Source organism: Rattus norvegicus, chromosome 3 (assembly GCF_021556685.1).
Source record: "Rattus norvegicus strain SHRSP/BbbUtx chromosome 3, alternate assembly SHRSP_T2T, whole genome shotgun sequence".
In the NCBI taxonomy this organism is placed as follows: domain Eukaryota; kingdom Metazoa; phylum Chordata; class Mammalia; order Rodentia; family Muridae; genus Rattus; species Rattus norvegicus.
Window position 1 is genome coordinate 131736996 of NC_141536.1, and position 17835 is coordinate 131754830.

The 17835-nt window shown below is 43.4% G+C and overlaps 2 protein-coding genes across 2 annotated transcripts in view; both read left to right on the top strand.

The window, feature by feature from the left end:
* Positions 1-1675: 1675 nt before the first annotated feature.
* Positions 1676-3164, top strand: Smim26 (small integral membrane protein 26). The gene is given in 2 exon segments (NM_001106520.1): positions 1676-1837; positions 2681-3164. Coding segments are annotated over 2 exon segments (324 nt in total). The 5' UTR covers positions 1676-1722; the 3' UTR covers positions 2890-3164.
* A 4089-nt stretch (positions 3165-7253) lies between these two features.
* The window catches only part of Dtd1 (D-aminoacyl-tRNA deacylase 1), a 160436-nt gene continuing 149854 nt past the window's right edge, over positions 7254-17835 (top strand). The window contains 2 exon segments of the mRNA NM_001398981.1: positions 7254-7376; positions 11263-11353. Coding sequence (NP_001385910.1) covers positions 7334-7376; positions 11263-11353 — 134 coding nt within the window. The 5' untranslated portion in view covers positions 7254-7333.

Below are 17835 nucleotides of genomic sequence, written 5' to 3' on the forward strand. Positions count from 1 at the left end.
GAGAATAAAATATATCTGGACACAGCTTTTTGTCTCTCTTGAGGAAGTAACTAGGGGTGGAGTAGAATGGAATAGATTATAAGATTGTTCTATGTTCAACCTTAGGGGCTGGAGAGAGAGAGCTATGAGTTCAAGAGCGCTTGCTGTTCTTCCAGAGAATCTTGAGCTCAGATCCCAGCACCCACGTCAGAATACTCATAACCACCTATAAGTCCAGCTCCAGGGGGATCTGATACCATTTTCTGGTCTCCACATGCACCCACTTATATGTGACTTATAGTCTCTCTCACATGCATACACACATAAAAAGAAAAATCTTGAAAAAGAAAGCCTGCCAGCTTTTAAAGACAATATAACATGAATTCCAGCTGCTCATCTGGGCTGGAGAGCGGGCTCAGTAGTAGGTAAAGTGCTTGATGTACAAGTAGGAGGACCTGAGCTCTGATCCCAGCACCCACATAAAAACTAGGCATAAGTGAGTGTCTGTAATCCTAGTTACTGGGGAGTGGAGACACAAGGACCTCTGGAACTCAGTCTAGCTGAGTCCGTGAGCTACAGGTGAGAGATCCTGTCACAAAATTATGTGGAGTGTGATTAACCTGATGTCAACTTCTGACTTAGAACTTTTCTTTTTCCTCAACTGTGATTCTTAGGTCCAGTTAAGCAGCTTTCATGTGGTTCATGCTTCTCATATCCAAAGAAGTTTTCGCCCATTCCAGCATGGCAAAGATTTTTGTGTGTGTATGTGGTTGCTTTTAGGTTTATAATTTTAGCTTTTATATTTAAACGCACAGTCCCTTTTGAGTTAAATGTTACACAGGTATATATTTCTATAGGGCAAACACAAATGTAAAAGGAAAGAAACAGAAAAAAATGTTTTGAAGCCACCAGAAAAGCATGCAGGGTCAGTGGTGTCAGTTGTTTTGGAAATCAAGTTTGAGGAAGGTTGAAATAGGCAAAATATATTATCCAGCCGGCTCTGGGCAAACACTTCAGGCTTACTCTCAGATTGTTTGGTTTACTGGTGTGCAGACAAATTATTCCTGGCAGAAGTGTATTAATAAGACAAGTAGTCGGGGTTGGGGATTTAGCTCAGTGGTAGAGCGCTTGCCTAGGAAGCGCAAGGCCCTGGGTTCGGTCCCCAGCTCCGAAAAAAAGAACCAAAAAAAAAAAAAAAAAAAAAAAAAAAGACAAGTAGTCGATGGAATCTAAGCCCCCCCCCCTTTTTTTTAAAGATGTGTGCACCTTTGTGTGAGGGAGAATAAAAACCAATAGGGTGAAGCCGGAATGGTGGGCGACATTTCAAATACTGCCTGACATATGGAGGGCAGGTATTACAACTTTGCAAGTAAGGAAGTTTCAAATCACTATCCGTTCTCTATCACATAGTACACAGTACAATTGCCAGCAGCCAGCTGAGCACTTAACCTATGGCTATGGTCTCGATTAAAATTTCCGTCCTAGGGGCTGGGGATTTAGCTCAGTGGTAGAGCGCTTACCTAGGAAGCGCAAGGCTCTGGGTTCGGTCCCCAGCTCCGAAAAAAAAAGAACCAAAAAAAAAAAAAAAAAAAAAATTTCCTTCCTAGCCAGGATTAACCGTGGACTACGAGTCCCAAAATGCATCGCGGCCTGACCAGGAAGTGGCTGAGGCCCCATTGGTGGTTGCTGTGGTCACCTGGAAGAACTTCCTCCTCGCGAACCCTGGAGCTCTCCTATGGAGTCATGCGTCCTGACCAGGCTACGATCTGGTACCGGCGGATGTCTATTGTCTATGCACTAGGCGCCTGGTCGGTGCTGGGCTCGGCGATTTTCCTTACACGAAAACCGAAGATGTCAGGTAGGATTCTCCGGCAAGATCGGCCTCGCAGCCGCCGCTTCCTGACTGTTTTCCCGGTAACCGAAGCCACCTTCTGTACTTGAACCCCGGGGTACTAAGCAAAACTGCTGCAAAAGAGTATTTAGATAATTTGCAGTGATGGAATCTGCAAAGAGCAAGACTCCAGGAACTAATAAGTATTATCATCTGGATCATCTTATTTATTGATTGACTAAGACTGTCCCTGTGTTCAGCCAGAACTTATGAATTCTCCCGTGTAGTGCCAGGTGGGTTTCAGAGGCTCGGACAATAGCCCGTGTGCCGTTCATTTCCTTGCGACCCTGTGGCAGGCGGCGAGCAAGCAGTTTCAGGCCTTAACAGCAACCAAGGAGTATTAAAATCACCTCAATTGTTGCGTGAAACTCCTTAAACCTTTAGATAACATGCTGGCAATCTAAGGAACCGGAAAGTCAGTTGGCGTAATCGCTTGAGACCGGAGTGATGGTGAGGTTGGAAGGTGGCTGAAAGTCCTCTAAGATCGATTGCGGGTCTGGTTGCCCAAGCCGAATAGACTAAATACCATTGAACCGTGCCTTGTAATAGGAGTTTGAATGTTATGTTAGGTAGATCTCAATAAAGCCATTGTGTAAAATCTGCTGGAAATTTTTTGGTCATGAAGGTGGTTTGTAGTTTGAAATTTCATACAGTCATCATGGTTTCCCTTTTTGTCTCTGCTTTTCCTTTTTGGAGAAAGATAACAATAGAATCTGATGGCATAATCAAACTTTGGTTTATTATGCCTAAGGCTTTAATGACTGATGTCTAAGTTAATAATTTCAGGTTTCTTTCTTTTTTCTTTTGAAGACTATGGGGAAAATGAAGAGGATGACTCAAGCAATGAAATGCCTTTTTCTACAAGTGAAGACTCTGATTTAGCGATGGAAAGGGCTGAGCCTATTAAAGGGTTTTATACGAAGACAATTGTAAAGTATTCAGAAAATTCTGTTCCAGTTACTCAGAGGATCCTGAACTATCTGAACTCATGGACTGGTGGGCCTGGCCCTCAATCATGAACAGCTGCTGCATCCTGAAAACAAGGACTTGGCTCAGTGTTTGATAGATGCCTTGATTTCCATTTCATGTTTGTGGAAAGAGTATTTAATTTTACTTTATAAAATATAAGCGTTAATAATGTGTGACAAGTGTTTTCTTGACGATACTGAACACATAATTCAAGAAGTAGTCTTCCATGTTTACATGGCTGAAAGGTTGATATAAAGCCATTAAATTTTAAAAGTTGTGTGTGTGAGTACACATGTGTGCATGTGTGTGCATGCTATATGTGTGCACGGAAGTCAGAGGACAGTTTGTAGGAGTTGGTTGTCTCTTTCCACTGTGTGGGTCAAACTCAAGTCATCAGGCACCTGCTGAACCATCTCACTAGCCCTGAAATTTCAGTTCTTAAAAATCTACTTATGGGGCTGGAGAAATAGTTCACAGTTAAGAGTACTCGTTGTACTCCCAGCGAACCAGAGTTCAGTTCTCAGCACGCTCTCATCCGGCACATTCATAGACTCTAGTTCCAGGGGATCTGATGTCTTTGACCCTAGTGGGCACCTGCCCTCAAAGCACATTTCCACTGGAAGACGTACACACCTGAATGTAATTAAAAGCAATAAAAACAAATCTTATTAAAAAAAATTAGTGTGTGCACACATTTGTATCCGAGGGCAGACACATACCGTGAATGGGTGTTGAGGTCAGAGGACAACTTTAAATGTTAGTCCTGGTCTTAACCTACCACCTTGTTTGAAAGACAATCTCTCTTTGCTGCTGCGTTGGGTACCCCAGGCTAGCTGTGCTGTAAGCTTTCAGGAGATTCTGTCTCTGCTGTAGGAGTGCTGGGACTAAGACATGCCTCTTCATCAGACTTTATGTGGGATCCACACTCATGCTGTCAAGCATCAAACACGGTGACTTACTGAATGATTTCTCTGGCTCTGATAATGAAAATTACATTCAGGTTTTGTAAGCTAAATTTTTGGCAAATAGTTTATATAACTTATTTTTCCTGCTGCTATTAGTCAGTGCTTTAGCTGTTCCACTAAGGTTGGATGGAGTACAATCTCATGGGGCATTCAAAGCAGCCCTCTACCATCTACTGGATACCTTATGAATTAGAATGTAACATAAGTTAGATAGACTTGACCTGTTCTTTGGGACAGTATGTATGTGCACTCCATGACCGACGTCAGAAGAGGGTGTCAAATCCTCTGGAACTGGAACGGCAGACAGCTGTGAGCTGCCATGTGGGTGCTGGGAATTGAACCTCTGAACCACTGAGCTATGTCTCTACCCTTCTGTGGTGTTTTTGCTCGTTTGTTGTTTTTTGGTGTCTTGATAGAGTCTTCTCTATGGAGCCCTGGCTATCCTGGAACTCCATGTAGATCAGGCTGGCTTCGAATAGCTCTGCTTGCCTGTCTTCTAAGTGCTGGGATTAAAGGCATGTGCCACCGCACCCCAGCTCCTGGGTGGTGGTATTTACTCATAGCTATTTGAGTCCCTGCAAGGAATAGTGGTGGATGGTATGATAAGAATCCCAGCTGCCAAGGTATCTCCTTAGCTAGGCCAAGAGCCAGTTAATACTAATTGAATATATTTATGTTAGAACATCGAGCTGAAGGTGAGGATCAGCCTAAGACAGGAGGGGTAGCATGAGGTGGATGGCTGAGCTGAGGTGCCTCTGGTAGAATGCTCTCTTAGTGTAAAGAAAGCACTGACTAAATCCCCAGCACTCGAAACAAACAGCGGGTGTCTTACAAAACATCTCCCATCTTTAGAGATTTCCAGAAAAATAAGGAAAGGTGAGAGCTAAGGGAGTATGTCATCCGGCATTAAAGAGGTGTTAAAACATCACATGTAGGATAAAGTGCGAGACTTCTACTGTCAGTGGCAGCAGTATAGTGTAAGAATACAGCATAAAGGGTTAGAGAGATGGCTCAATGGTTAAGAGCACGGGATATCTTCTAGAGGACCTGGGTTCAATTCCCAGCACCCACAAGGGGGCTCACAACAATCTATAACTTCAGTCCCAGGGGATCCAATTCCCATTTTTGGTAGACACCACCGACAGCAAACTAGATTTTTTTTTAAATTAGGAAGAACCAAATTAATATTTGTAGACCAGTTATTCAGAGAAAGGTCTTTAATCAAATATGAATCATTTGTAATGAAACCACAATTATAAACAGTGCTTTCCTGGGTCAGTGGGCTCACTGTTAGCATCCTAATAACAACTTTCTCCCCTTTCTTTTTATCCTGGTCAGGATGTACCAAAGTTCATGCATATAGTACAGCCTTCTCACATTTTATTCATTTTGTGTACAAGTCTGTTCACATGCATTTGCATGTGACATAGGATACATGTGGAGCTCGGAGGATGTCTAGTGATGTCAGGGAGGGACCTGGGGATCAAACTCAGGTCATTAAAGGCAGTGAGTGCCTGTCTGTACCCATTGAGCCAGACTTTTTTTCCTTTGGATGTGAAAATTTGACTACCTGATAGAATGTTCTTAATTTAGATTTTTTAAAAACAATTAGATACAGAGTCTCATGCAGCTCAGCCTGCATTCCGATTGTATAGTTCCACCCCTGAACCCTCCTGCCTCTCTACCTCTTGAGTGCCGGTATTCCAGTTCAGGTAAGGGTTGCCATCCCTGGTTTTTATGATCCTGAGGATTGAACCTAGGACTTCCTACGTGGTAGGTAAGTACTGTATCCACTGAGGTAGGTAGGTATATCCACTGAGCTACACTTCTAGCCCCAGGTTAAGTTTTTTTTTTTTTTTTTTTCGGAGCTGGGGACCGAACCCAGGGCCTTGCGCTTGCTAGGCAAGCGCTCTACCACTGAGCCAAATCCCCAACCCCCACCAGGTTAAGTTTTATTGTTGCATCGTTACCATTGTGTCCTTCAGGATCAGGAAGCCCATTTATCTTATTGCTGTTATGGGTATCTGTGACAATTTAATTCATGCAATTTTGCATTCACTATTTCATATTTAAGCATCATGGAAGAGGCTCCCAGATGTTCGCACAACTGATTCCATGGTAGAAATACCATTCAGACCATAAAACTCAGCACATAGACAGCACCTGCCAAAACAAAAAAGGAAGACCAAATCAGGCAAACTCCATAGTTCTGGGAAAGTCCTTAAATGTACCAACCTTGCTCTTTGATCTCTGTAACTCTGCTTTTGCCTAACGGTGCTTGTTAACTAACATACTCACTCTGAAAAAGAGTCTGGGCTATGCTGGGATCCTGAACACCCAGTATAGTCTCCAGCTGGCTAATAAAGACTTTCTATTGCCTTAAGCCCTGGTCTGAGTAGTCTTTGGTGGATACCACACGATAATGCATGTTTCTAGGCCTTTTTTTGTTGTGTTTTGAGACAATGTCCCACTCTGTATCCTGTGCTACCTCCTACTGTAGCCTCCAGAATGCTTGGATCTCAGATGTGCAACCTCTGTTCCTTGGAGTGTTCTGGCCAAATCACAGCTCTATCAAACTGCTTTCTATCAAATGCTTTCCTGAATCTGCTAATCCTGGTAGGGGTTTTCAAAGCGAAGACATTCTGAAGTGGGTGAACTTTTTCTGATACTCCCATATCTTCTTTAAGGGAAAAGCCTCATTATATTGCCTGCCTTGGTGGTCTTGAACTCATGGACTTAAAACACTTCTCTGCTTCATCTCAAGTAGCTGGGATGATCTTGCCTCCCTCCCTCCCTTCCTTTTATTGTTTTAATTATAATCACGTGCTCTACCACTAGGCCATGAAGATGCTATGTTTTAGTAATGGAAACTTGCTACAGTAATAGCTATACAGTTCTTTGTAGCCATCTAAACATCTTTACAGCTTATTCGAATTTCCTAACAATCCTATGATAGAGCTACATATTAGATTTGTATTAGGAAGGAATTAGAATTCTAGACTCATATACCTATTTACCACCGTGATGTGTCTAAATTAAATCAGTTGTTAGGTAGTTAAATGGCTATTTTAGCCGCGGGTCCTTTTGTATTTAGCAACAGGCTTGCTGCTGAGGCTAGGGAACAAGTGAAAAATCTGTGACTGGAGGATTGGAAAAGAGGGAGAAAAGCAGGAAAAAGACTAGGGGTAAAACTGAAAGAGAAAGAAACTGGAGCAGAAATCAATGTATGTCTGGACATAATGGAGTCTAGGCAGGCAGTTTGGGACTACAGTGCTTAAGGAGCTCAGGGGTGGATAGGGCGGGGCCTACCACAGACGGACTAGATTATGGATAGGTGACAGGTGAGCGTGATTGACATGGGCGGGGCCAATTGGTGGATAGGTGTGGCCGACGTGGGCGGGATGCAGCTCTTGAATGGGTCCTCGCGGAGCTCTTCCGGTGTTGCCGGTAGAGGGCGCCGGCCGAGGAGCCACTGGCGGAGTCGCAAGGTCTGACTACACGGCGCGTCCCAGTCGCTACAGCCGCCGCCATGAAGGCCGTGGTGCAGCGCGTCACCCGGGCTAGCGTCACAGGTCAGTCGGGCGGGCCGGGGAGGAGCAGCCTCTGACCCCCGCGACCCGCTGTTCCGAGTGAGGGTTCCCCGCAGCCCCGAGTTGCGGGGCAGCTCCGGGGCAGCGCCGTGGCCGAGAAGATCCGGCACGTGCCTGGCCGCCCACGGGTTCAGGCTCCGTGCTTTTGTTGCTACATAAACCCTCATCTCCGTTGTCATCACCATTATAATCATCATCATTATCTTTGTGAGTGTGTGTGTGTGTGTGTGAGTGTGTGTTCCCCACAGACAAGGTGTCAGAACCTGTGAGCATCCCCAGGGCTCGGTGTTGAATGCACTGTTGCACAAACAACACATAGGGAGCATTTCCGGAGCAGACTCCCTCGTTTTCCACCTCTCAGTCTGAAATGTTGCATTTTAGCACCCCCCCCCCCTACCCCTTTGTGTATCTTTTCTTTTTTAAATGGAACTTGGCTCATGATAAAATGCACAGACCAGGGATTGCTAATTGTTTGAACTCTGACAGCTGTGAGCCATTACATGCAGGCATCCTAACTAGGTGCAGATCATCCTTTGGTTCTGGATGTCGGTTCTGAGCGGCACAGAACCACAGAATTCGAGATGACATGTTTTCTCTTTCCTACTAATTCAATATGGAGCAAGATGTTCAACCGTTAGCCATCAGTTGACTGTGGGAGTCTAGTTGAAATATTCAGGATCCAGCTACAGTAGTTATTTGAAAAGTGTTAAAAAAAAATAGAAACCACGTGTGCCATTCTTTCATTCTTACGTTAAAAAAAATAAATACATTTATTTATTTGGTGTGCATGTGTGTGTTTCTATGTGTAACAAGACACTGGTGTCCAGGCCAGAGAACAATTTAGATGTGTCACTACCATGCAGGTCCTTGGGATTCAATTCAGGGCATTAGGCCTGAGAGCCAGTGTCTTCACCTGCTGAGCCATCACCCATCTAGTGTTTGTTTGTTTGTTTTTCCTGGAGACAGGGTTTCTCTGTGTAGCCTTGTCTAGCCTGGAACTCACTCTGTAGACCAGGCTGGCCTTGAACTCACAGATCCACCTGTCTCTGCCTTCCAAGTGCTGGGATTAAAGGTGTCTACCACCACTGCCCAGTGTATTTTAAGTTTATATTGGCAGAACTACATTTTTAGGTCGATATTATGGCAAGCACAGGTAGTCACAGGCACTTTGGAGGGGGGAAGGAGATCCCTTGAGCCTAGGAATTCAAAGCAGGTTAGACAACAAAAGAGACCCTATGACACTCCGTTCCCCAAAGTTTCAGTTTCAGCAATACAGATATCTTTTTCTTCAAGCCATTTTATACCAAATACATGTTTTTAAGTTTAAATCTAGATCTAAGATTCCTCCCCAACCAAGTAGCCAAACCACATATTTAGACCCAAGAGCCCACCTTTTAATCCTGTTTAGTGATTTGCAAGCTGTTCTGCTAACTTTAGTTTTAGAAATCATTCTGGATTAATAAGGAGCAGAATAGGACTGGAGTTTATGGGACTAATAACATTTCAGGAAATATTGAGCACATGAAAATTGGGAAAATTCATTGATGAAAGATGGCTTTGCTTTTTGGGGGGAGAATCTGTCTACTTGTTATGGTCATCACCAACATATTAAACTTTGAGCTTTGGTCCCTTAAGCCCTCTATCCTGCTGATCAGGAGTTTGGAAAATGTACCTTTGGTTGTAGATGGTGGCTTATTCCTATCATCCCAGCACCATGGGGGCAGAGGTAGGAGTTCTCTAGTGTGAGTCCAGCATGGGCTACCTGGTGAGTTGAAGGGTAGACTGAAGCTACATAGTGAAACCCTGTCCTATCAAACCACGGCCTGGCACATGTGAGGCCCTGGGCTGGTACTTAAACGGAGTGTCTAACACTCTTGGAATTTCCCTAGGGAGTCCTTTGACCATACTTGAGCTTAAGTTAATGAGACAGTTCAGGATAAGAGTCAGGGAGTAACCCGAATGACTTTCAAGTGTCTAGAGTGGATGGGCCATTGCCTGTAGTTTCTAGAAGTATTCCAGGATATGTTTGGGTAGTAATGGGGGCATTATCAAGAAGTTGCCAAGGAGAACAACTTATTTCCATTGCTTGAAGCAATTATACAGGGCCTATGTGACGGCTTAGCCAGTTAAAAGCATTTGACACCAAGCTTGAGGACCTGAAGAGAGCACCAACTCCTACAAGTTGTCCTCTGATCTCCACATGCATACTGTGGCACAAGCATGTCTGTCACACGAGTAGACAAATCAGTGTAAAAATTCAGTCAACTGTAAATGACCCGAATTAATGTAATGACAAATAATGTAATGAGACCCCAAGTGTTCATGAGGTCTATGCAGGTGGGGTCCTAGGCTGCTAAGAGGTTGCTAGGTACATGGCTCAGAGAAGAGTGCAAAGTCCAAACCAAGTGGAGTTCCAGTTTGCTAAACTGTTCCCTATGCTTGCCGGCCTCATTACTTTGATACTTATGTGCTGAAGAATAGTAGTAGGGAATGTTAAAAGCCATTCTTTCCTATAAGCCATGGTGTTTCTGAGCACAAAGAGCATAAAGCTGGGTGTGCACCATAAAACATTACCGTCGGGACGAGGGAGAGTGTCAAATCTGAGGAGAGTCGTTTCGGGCAGTGTTTGTTGGTGTTGTGTGGCGTGTGTGCGTGTTCTGTGTTCAGCACCAAGGCTGCATTGAAGTGGCATCATGAGGCAGCACGAATGAAAACTGCCAGAAGCACCTGGGACACATTATGTGTTCAGATTTGTGTTAAGTTTTGGTGTTTGCGCACTCAGAAACCTTTTATTGTTGCCAGTTTTTTTTTTCTGCTTGTAACCCTTGCCTTTGGTCATGTGAGTCCATATATAATTACAATCGAAAGTTGAAGAAGTTGGGGTTTAGTATGTGCTTCCTTGTTAGGAATATTTGCAGATATTGGTGCACAGCAGAAGACACACACACACACACACACACACACACACACACACACACACACACAGAGGCAGAATTCATTCTTCTATTCCTGATTGGAACATTAGGTCAGTACAAAATGAAATTAAAAAAAGAAAAACAACAGTAATATAATGAGACGGGGCAAGAAGGGGGAAATTAATCAAGGTTGCCACTTAAAATATGAGCTTTAACTTCACCGCCATAATGATGAATATTAGTCTAGATACTGTGCCAAAATTTTGAGATACTCGCTAAAAGTAGTAGGGAGTACATTTGACTACAGATATTAGCATGGTGTTCTTAGAGGTTTTTTTTTTTTATATGGACACAATGCATGACTTAAAAAGATTTAGATGCTATTGGCTCAGAATGTTACTTTAGAAATATATGTTGGGAGATGACAGCACTCTTTCTGAGGTGAAGCTTACCACGTAAGTCACAGCGTTTATGGGTAATGAATTCACCTTTATAATAAGCAGGAAAAACGTATTTGTTTTTATGCCATGAACATTTTTCCATTCTGTGCTGTCTATGTTTTGAGTTACTAGGTTTGCTGATTTACAAGAAAAACAGAGGCTCTCCTTTCTGAGAATTAATCTCGCCGAGCTGGAGTCTCTGGAGAAGGAAATCACCTTTCTGTTATTCAGATGCATATATGGAACTGTGGAACGTTCCAGGCAATGAACCCAAAGTTGCAAATAAGATCTGGTGCTAATACCCTGCTTAGAGATTATTCACCTTACAGCTCCGATGGGTTCCAGATAAGAAACCAGATCGGATGGGAGTCATTGACTCACACACTCACCGACCTTAGCCAAAGAAGTGGGCAGAAGGATGTGTGATGTTAAGGATGGTCGTAAAGTGACTGAAAAGACACTTCACAGTGCCTGATTATATCTAAGTCTTTCTTCCTTCTTGGTTCCTTTTAGTTGGAGGAGAGCAGATCAGCGCCATCGGACGGGGCATTTGTGTCTTGCTGGGTATTTCCATGGAAGACACACAGAAGGAACTGGAGCACATGTAAGATCTGGATTCTTAAAGTCATTGCTAAGTCCTGGGCTATGTGCTGGCCATTCTGGCAGCGCCTGTAATGATTTTGTGCTTATAAACTGAGCCTGTGCTGTTTTAAGCATTGTTCCACGCAGAGGAGACAAAACAAGAGTGATGTCAGCAGTGGAATCGGACCCCAGTCTACCTTATGCCCATGTACCATCGCCTCTGCAAACAGTGTTTCTCTCTCATTAATGTTGAGTGTCTTCTGTCTGATTTCTCTTTAAACTAGGGCAGTGTGACTTGAGTACTGTTTAAGCAAAATGCCCAGTTGTGCATCGGTCATGTGAGGATCTGGAACTCAGAGAGGCTCATTTCCTTGCTCTAGGCCATGCTGTGCTCACTCAGTGAAAACCTGACCCTGAGTTAGGATCTGGCCGTGCACCCTGGGCTGCTGCTCTTTTCCAGGCAAGCTGTCTTAACAGAGTAAATCTTCATCTGCCTCTGCTTCTCCTCTGGTACTTCCTGTGTTCAGCTCAGATGCTGTCCCGTGATGCCCAGAGCCTCAGTATGGTTATTAGAATCAAAGTTAGGCCCAGAACCTAATTCTTGCTAAGATGTTGATGACTAATCCAAGCAGTTTGATACCACTTTAGGGATGCTGGTATTGATTGAGTGAGTCCCTTAAGAGCTCAAATGGAGTAGAGCAGGATAGTAGGTAATACTTGGTTCTGGGTCTGGATCTCTTCAATGCTCTGATGACTAATCTTGATCATCTATTTATTTGGGTTGAGATGCTCATAGGAGATTAGTAAGGCTCACCTCTGGGTATATGTGTGAGCGTCTTTTCCAGAGAGGAGTAAGTAAGGGAAAGGCCTCTTAGCGAATGTAGATAGCACCATCCCATAGGCTGGAGTGCAGATGGAGTAAGAGAACATGCTAGTCATGTTACGAGCTGCCATGCTCCCCCTGCCGTAGGAGACCAAAATGCCCGAAACTCTGAGCCATCAGAAACCTTTCCTCTCTGCAGGTTTGTTCTATCAGGCATTTGGTCAGTGGTGATCAAATTGACTGACAATTTGACTGGGACCCACTGCTGGTGGTTAAGGGACAGAACTCTACATCAGGCAAACCTTGTCCTTGATGCAGGGGTAATGAACAACACCCTTCACCAAGGATACCCATGTGGTCACCCACCAGATGACATTGTCTTTGCCTTCAGCATCAAAGGGTGACTCTTAGAATTGGGAGTTTGAGCTTTCATACAGGTGGTTCTTTCGTGGCTTTTCAATTGGACTTACAACCATTTTCTGGTCCACTTCCTTGACAGTAGTTGCCCTTTGTCATCTGTATGAGGAAAACCTCCTTAGGCAAGCCCACCAAAGACATCCGTCTCTCTGTCGTGTGTGTGTGTGTGTGTGTGTGTGTGTGTGTGTGTGTGTGTGTGTGTGCGCGCGCGCGCGCGCATGTCTATTTTGTGTTGCCAGGAATTTAGTTGATATACCCACCGGCACTCTACTAGAGAAGATAGGGGTTTTCCTTTCTGAGCAGATGTCTATCAATTGCAAATAGCCTCTTGATTATGGGTGGGGCTGCCCGTTCACTTCTCTTTCTCCACACTGGGACCTCATGTTTGAACCAGTGCAGGCCCTGTGCAGGCCGTCGAGTCTCTGAGTTTCTATGCACATCAGTCCTGCTGTGTCCAGAAGACACTGTTCCTTGGAGCTACGTTTGAAAATCTTTCTGCCTGCTCTTCTGTAACCTTGAGGGGAAGGGTTTGATAAAGACATCCCGTTTTAGGACCGAGTCCTCTAAAGTCTCTCACCCTCTGTACATTGTCCAGGGGTGGGTCTGTGGAAGGAATTATGGTTTCTAACTAGCCCATATAAAAGGCGCGTAATCCAGAAATTTCATTTATGAGCTGTAAGCCTAGATTGGTCAGGCTTTGGAACTATTCTAAGTCATGTCCCAGCCATATGTCCCTTGTTGCTTGCTGTTTGTCCTGGCTGTGTATTCATTGTCCATCTCTTTTCCTCTTCTCCTGTCTCCTTTCTTCTCCTGTGTCCTTTCTTTTCCATTCTCTCTCCCTGTGACCCACATCCGGGTAACTGAAAACCCACCTACCTCTATCTATCACCCAATCACAGGCTTTGGTCTTTTATCGACCAATTAACTTGGGAAGCAAGGTTTATGTAGCATCATTTGGTAGAACAAATGATCTGGTGGTGGTGGTGCTGGTGAAGGTGAAGGAAGAGAAAGAAGAGGAGGAAGAGGAGGAGGAAGAGGAGGAGGAAGAGGAGGAAGAAGAAGAACCAGATCTGGGAACTAGTATTTAGCATTTAAATACAAGCAGCACCAGACCAGATCCCCTACATGGAATTCTGTGTTAATTACCAGCTCCTGCAAGAAGCTGATTCTCTGTGTGGTTGAATGATGTACTGATGTATGGATAGAGCAATATGTCAGTAAGTCATTTTATTTCTTTGTTCTTTTAACAGAACAATGTTAGTAGGTTTTCTCCTGGGACTCATGGGCCACCTAGTTCTCTGGTTTTTGGCCACGTTATCAGTGTCAGATATTGGTTCCATCTCAAGGAGTGGGCCTTGAATTCAATCAGATTCAATCAATGTTGGTTATTCCCATATAATTTGTGTCACAGTTGCGCCATTGTATGTTGCAGGCTGGTTGCTGTTGTGGGTCACGTGGTTGCAGCTGGGTGATACTACGGGTTTTCTCCCCCAGTACAATGCAGAGTACTTTCTATCACAATGAATGCTAGTTAGTAGGGCTGCAGCTTCCAGTAGGGCTGCAGCTTCCAGTGGGGCAACCGCCTGATTTCTCCGTGTTCAATGACATAAGTGGTGTCTTCAGAAGTAGACCTCAGGCTGTGGAGAGCAAACAGTAGCCTTGGCGACAGCCTGTGATGCTTGGAGGGTCTCTGGGACCCCTTAGCTAACAACTCAATATGGTGTGAGCTATTCCTGGTCCTGGAGGTGCTATTTTGTGGCATAAGATGTCTAGTTTGGGGTGTTGGTCTCCCCCATTTTATTGGGACTTCATTTAAATTCCTTTCATATGTGTATGTATTTTAAGAAGCTTTTACAGTAGATTTCCACTTGACTTTCCTTAAAATATCTTTAATAGGTTTATTTATTTTATTTTATGTGTTTTGTCTGTATGTATGAATATATACCATGTGTGTTCCTGGTGCCTGGTGCCCACAGAGTCTAGAGAAGGCACCATATCCCCTGGCACCGGGTTAAGGATGGTTGTGAATGACAGTCCACATGGCTTTTCTTTAGGGGTGGGCGTGTTGGTGGCTCACACCTGTAATCCCAGCTGGGGAGGGAGAGGCAGGAGGGTGTCTGTGATTTTAAGGCTAGCCTGGTCTACATATTGAGTTCCAGGACAGCCAAGCAAGCAAGCAAACAAGCAAACAAACAAGCAATCCTTTGATGTTACTTGTCCCTCCCCACATTCCTTCCTTTCCCCTTCCCTTCCATCTCCTTCCACATTTTATCTCTCAATAACACATTATTCTACTTCCTCTTCCTTGGAAGATTCCCCTCCTCCTCCCTGGTTCCTTACTTGGTACCTGACTTCTGACTGTAGCACACATATCAAAAGCTTAAGCACTAACATCCACATATAAGAGAAAACAGGAAATCTTTGTCTGGGTCTGGGTTACCCCACTCAGGATGATTGTTTCTAGGCCTATCCATATACATGAAAATTTCATAATTAACAGCTGAATAATATTCCATTGTGTAAATATACACCATGTTTTTGTTATTAGTTCATCATTTGATGGACATCTAGAGTGATTTCAGTTTCGGTGTACTTACGAGTTGGACGATGAACATGGATGAGTGACTATCCCTGTAGTAGGATGTATAGTCAATCCTTTGGGTGTACGCCCAGGAATGGTATGACTGGATCTTGAGGTTGGTCTATTCCCAGCTTCCTGAGGAACTGCCACACTAATTTCCACAGTGGGTACCAGTTTGCATTCCCGCCAGGATTGAATATGTGTTCCTCTTTCCCCAAATCCTTGCAGGCGTGTACTGTCATTTGTTTATGAATCTTGGCCATTCTCACTGGGGTAAGATGAAATCTCAAGGTAGTTGCATTTCCCTCATGACTAAGGATGTTACTCAGCCATTTGTGTTTTATCTTTTGAGAATTCTTTGTTTAGGGCTATACTCCATTTTTAAATTTGGTTGGATTTTGTACTGACTAGTTTTGTGTGTCAGCTTGACACAAGCTGGAGTCATCACTGAGAAAGGAGCCTCAGATGAGGAAATGCCTTCATGAGACCCAGCTGTAAGGTATTTTTTCAACTAGTGGTCAAGGTGGGAGGATACAGCCCATTGTGGGTGGTGCCGTCCCTGGGCTGGTGGTCTTGGGTTCTATAAGAGGGCAAGCTGAGCAAGCCAGGGGAAGCAAACCAGTAACATCCCTCCATGGCCTCTGCATCAGCTCCTGCTTCCTGACCTGCTTAAGTTCCAGTCCTGACTTCCTTTGGTGATGAACAGCAATGTGGAAGTGTGAGCTGAATAAACCCTTTCCTCCCCAACTACTTCTTGGTCATGATATAGAATGACCAAGTGCAGGAATAGAAACCCTGACTAAGATAATTTGGTCCAGATCTTATACTAACCCTCTATGAGATGTATAATTGATAAATATTTTTCCCATTCTGTAGGTTGCTTATTGAATTTGACTTATAAATATTTTATTGGGGGTTTTGCATCTCTTTTCATAAGGGACATTGGTTTATAATTTTTTGGGGGGGTTGGGTCATTGTGTGGTTTCAGTATCAGGGTGTTAGTGGCTTCATAAAAAGAATCAGGAAATGTTCCTTTAGTTTCAATTTTACAGAATAATTTGGGATTGGGAGGTATTGGCATTAGTTCTTCTTTGAAGGTGTATAGAATTCTGTATTGACTCCATCTGGCCTTGGGCTTTTTTAGTTGAGATTTTTATTTACTGCTTCTGTTTCACTAGGGGTTATGAGTCTGTTTAAATTGCTTATTTGATCTTGATTTAACTTTGGTAGGTGGTTTATAATATGAAATGAACCCATTTCTTTTAGGTTTTCTAGTTTGGTGGAATAAATTTTTTTAAATACATATTTTAAAGTACGTGCTTATGAGTGTCCTTGATGTCTGTTGTAATATCTTCCTTTTCATGCCTAATTTTTTTTAAAGATTTATTTATTTATTATATATAAGTACACTGTAGCTGTCTTCAGACACACCAGAAGAGGACATCAGATCCCATTACAGATGGTTGTGAGCCACCATGTGGCTGCTGGGAATTGAACTCAGGACCTCTGGAAGAGCAGTCAGTGCTCTTAACCACTAAGCCATCTCTCCAGCCCTCATGCCTAATTTTTTAATCTCTTTATCTTTTGATTAATTTGGCTAAGTATTTGTCTATTGATTTTTTTGAACACCCAACTTTTTGTTTAATTGATTCTTTGTTTCTCTGTCTCTCTCTATGTGTTTCCATCTCACTGATTTCAGCCCTGTGTTTGATTTTTCTATCCTGTTTCCTCTTTGGAATTTCATCTTGTTGTTCTAGAGCTTTTTTTTTTTTTTTTCCTTCTTCTTTTTTTTCGGAGCTGGGGACCGAACCCAGGGCCTTGCACTTGCTAGGCAAGCACTCTACCACTGAGCTAAATCCCCAACCCCTGTTCTAGAGCTTTCAAGTGTGTCTGTAAGTTACTAATATGAGATCTTTCCAGATATTTTTACCTGATTAATGCTCTGAGTCACTTTCCTTGTGTCCCGTAGGTTTGGGGATGTTGTATTTTCATTTTAATGCAATTCAAAAAGGTTTTAACTTTCCTCCTTGATTTCTGTCTTGACTCAGTTTTCGTTTAGGAGTGTGTCGTTCAATTTACAAGCATCCGTATACTTCCTGCTGTTTCTCTTGTTGATATCCAGCTTAATCCATGATGATCAGGGTGTTACTTGAATTTTCTTATATTTGTTGAGACTTGTTATGTATCTTCATATGTTGTCAGTTTTGGAGAAGGTTCCATGAGCTGCTGAGAAGAAATCATAGGTGGAACACTGTGGATGTCTGAGACGTCCATTTGATTTATGACATTATTTAGCTCAGCATTTCTCTGTTCACTGTTTGCCTGGATGGCCTGTGTGTTGGCAGGAGTGGACATCGAGATCCCACTTCACTGCAGGTTTGGCTGTAGTAATCTCTGTTACGTACTTGAGTGCTGTTATGTTTGCCGCGCGTTTAGAATTGTAGTATTTTCTTGCTGGGGCTTTCCTTTGATGAGTGTGTCGTGTCCCTTTATATTTCTTCTGATTAGTTTTGAAGTGTATTTTTTTTTTTTTTTGGTTCTTTTTTTCGGAGCTGGGGACCGAACCCAGGGCCTTGTGCTTCCTAGGCAAGCACTCTACCACTGAGCTAAATCCCCAACCCCAGTTGAAGTGTATTTTGAGATATATTCCTGATTGCTTCTTGGGCCTCTTTACTTTTGTGAT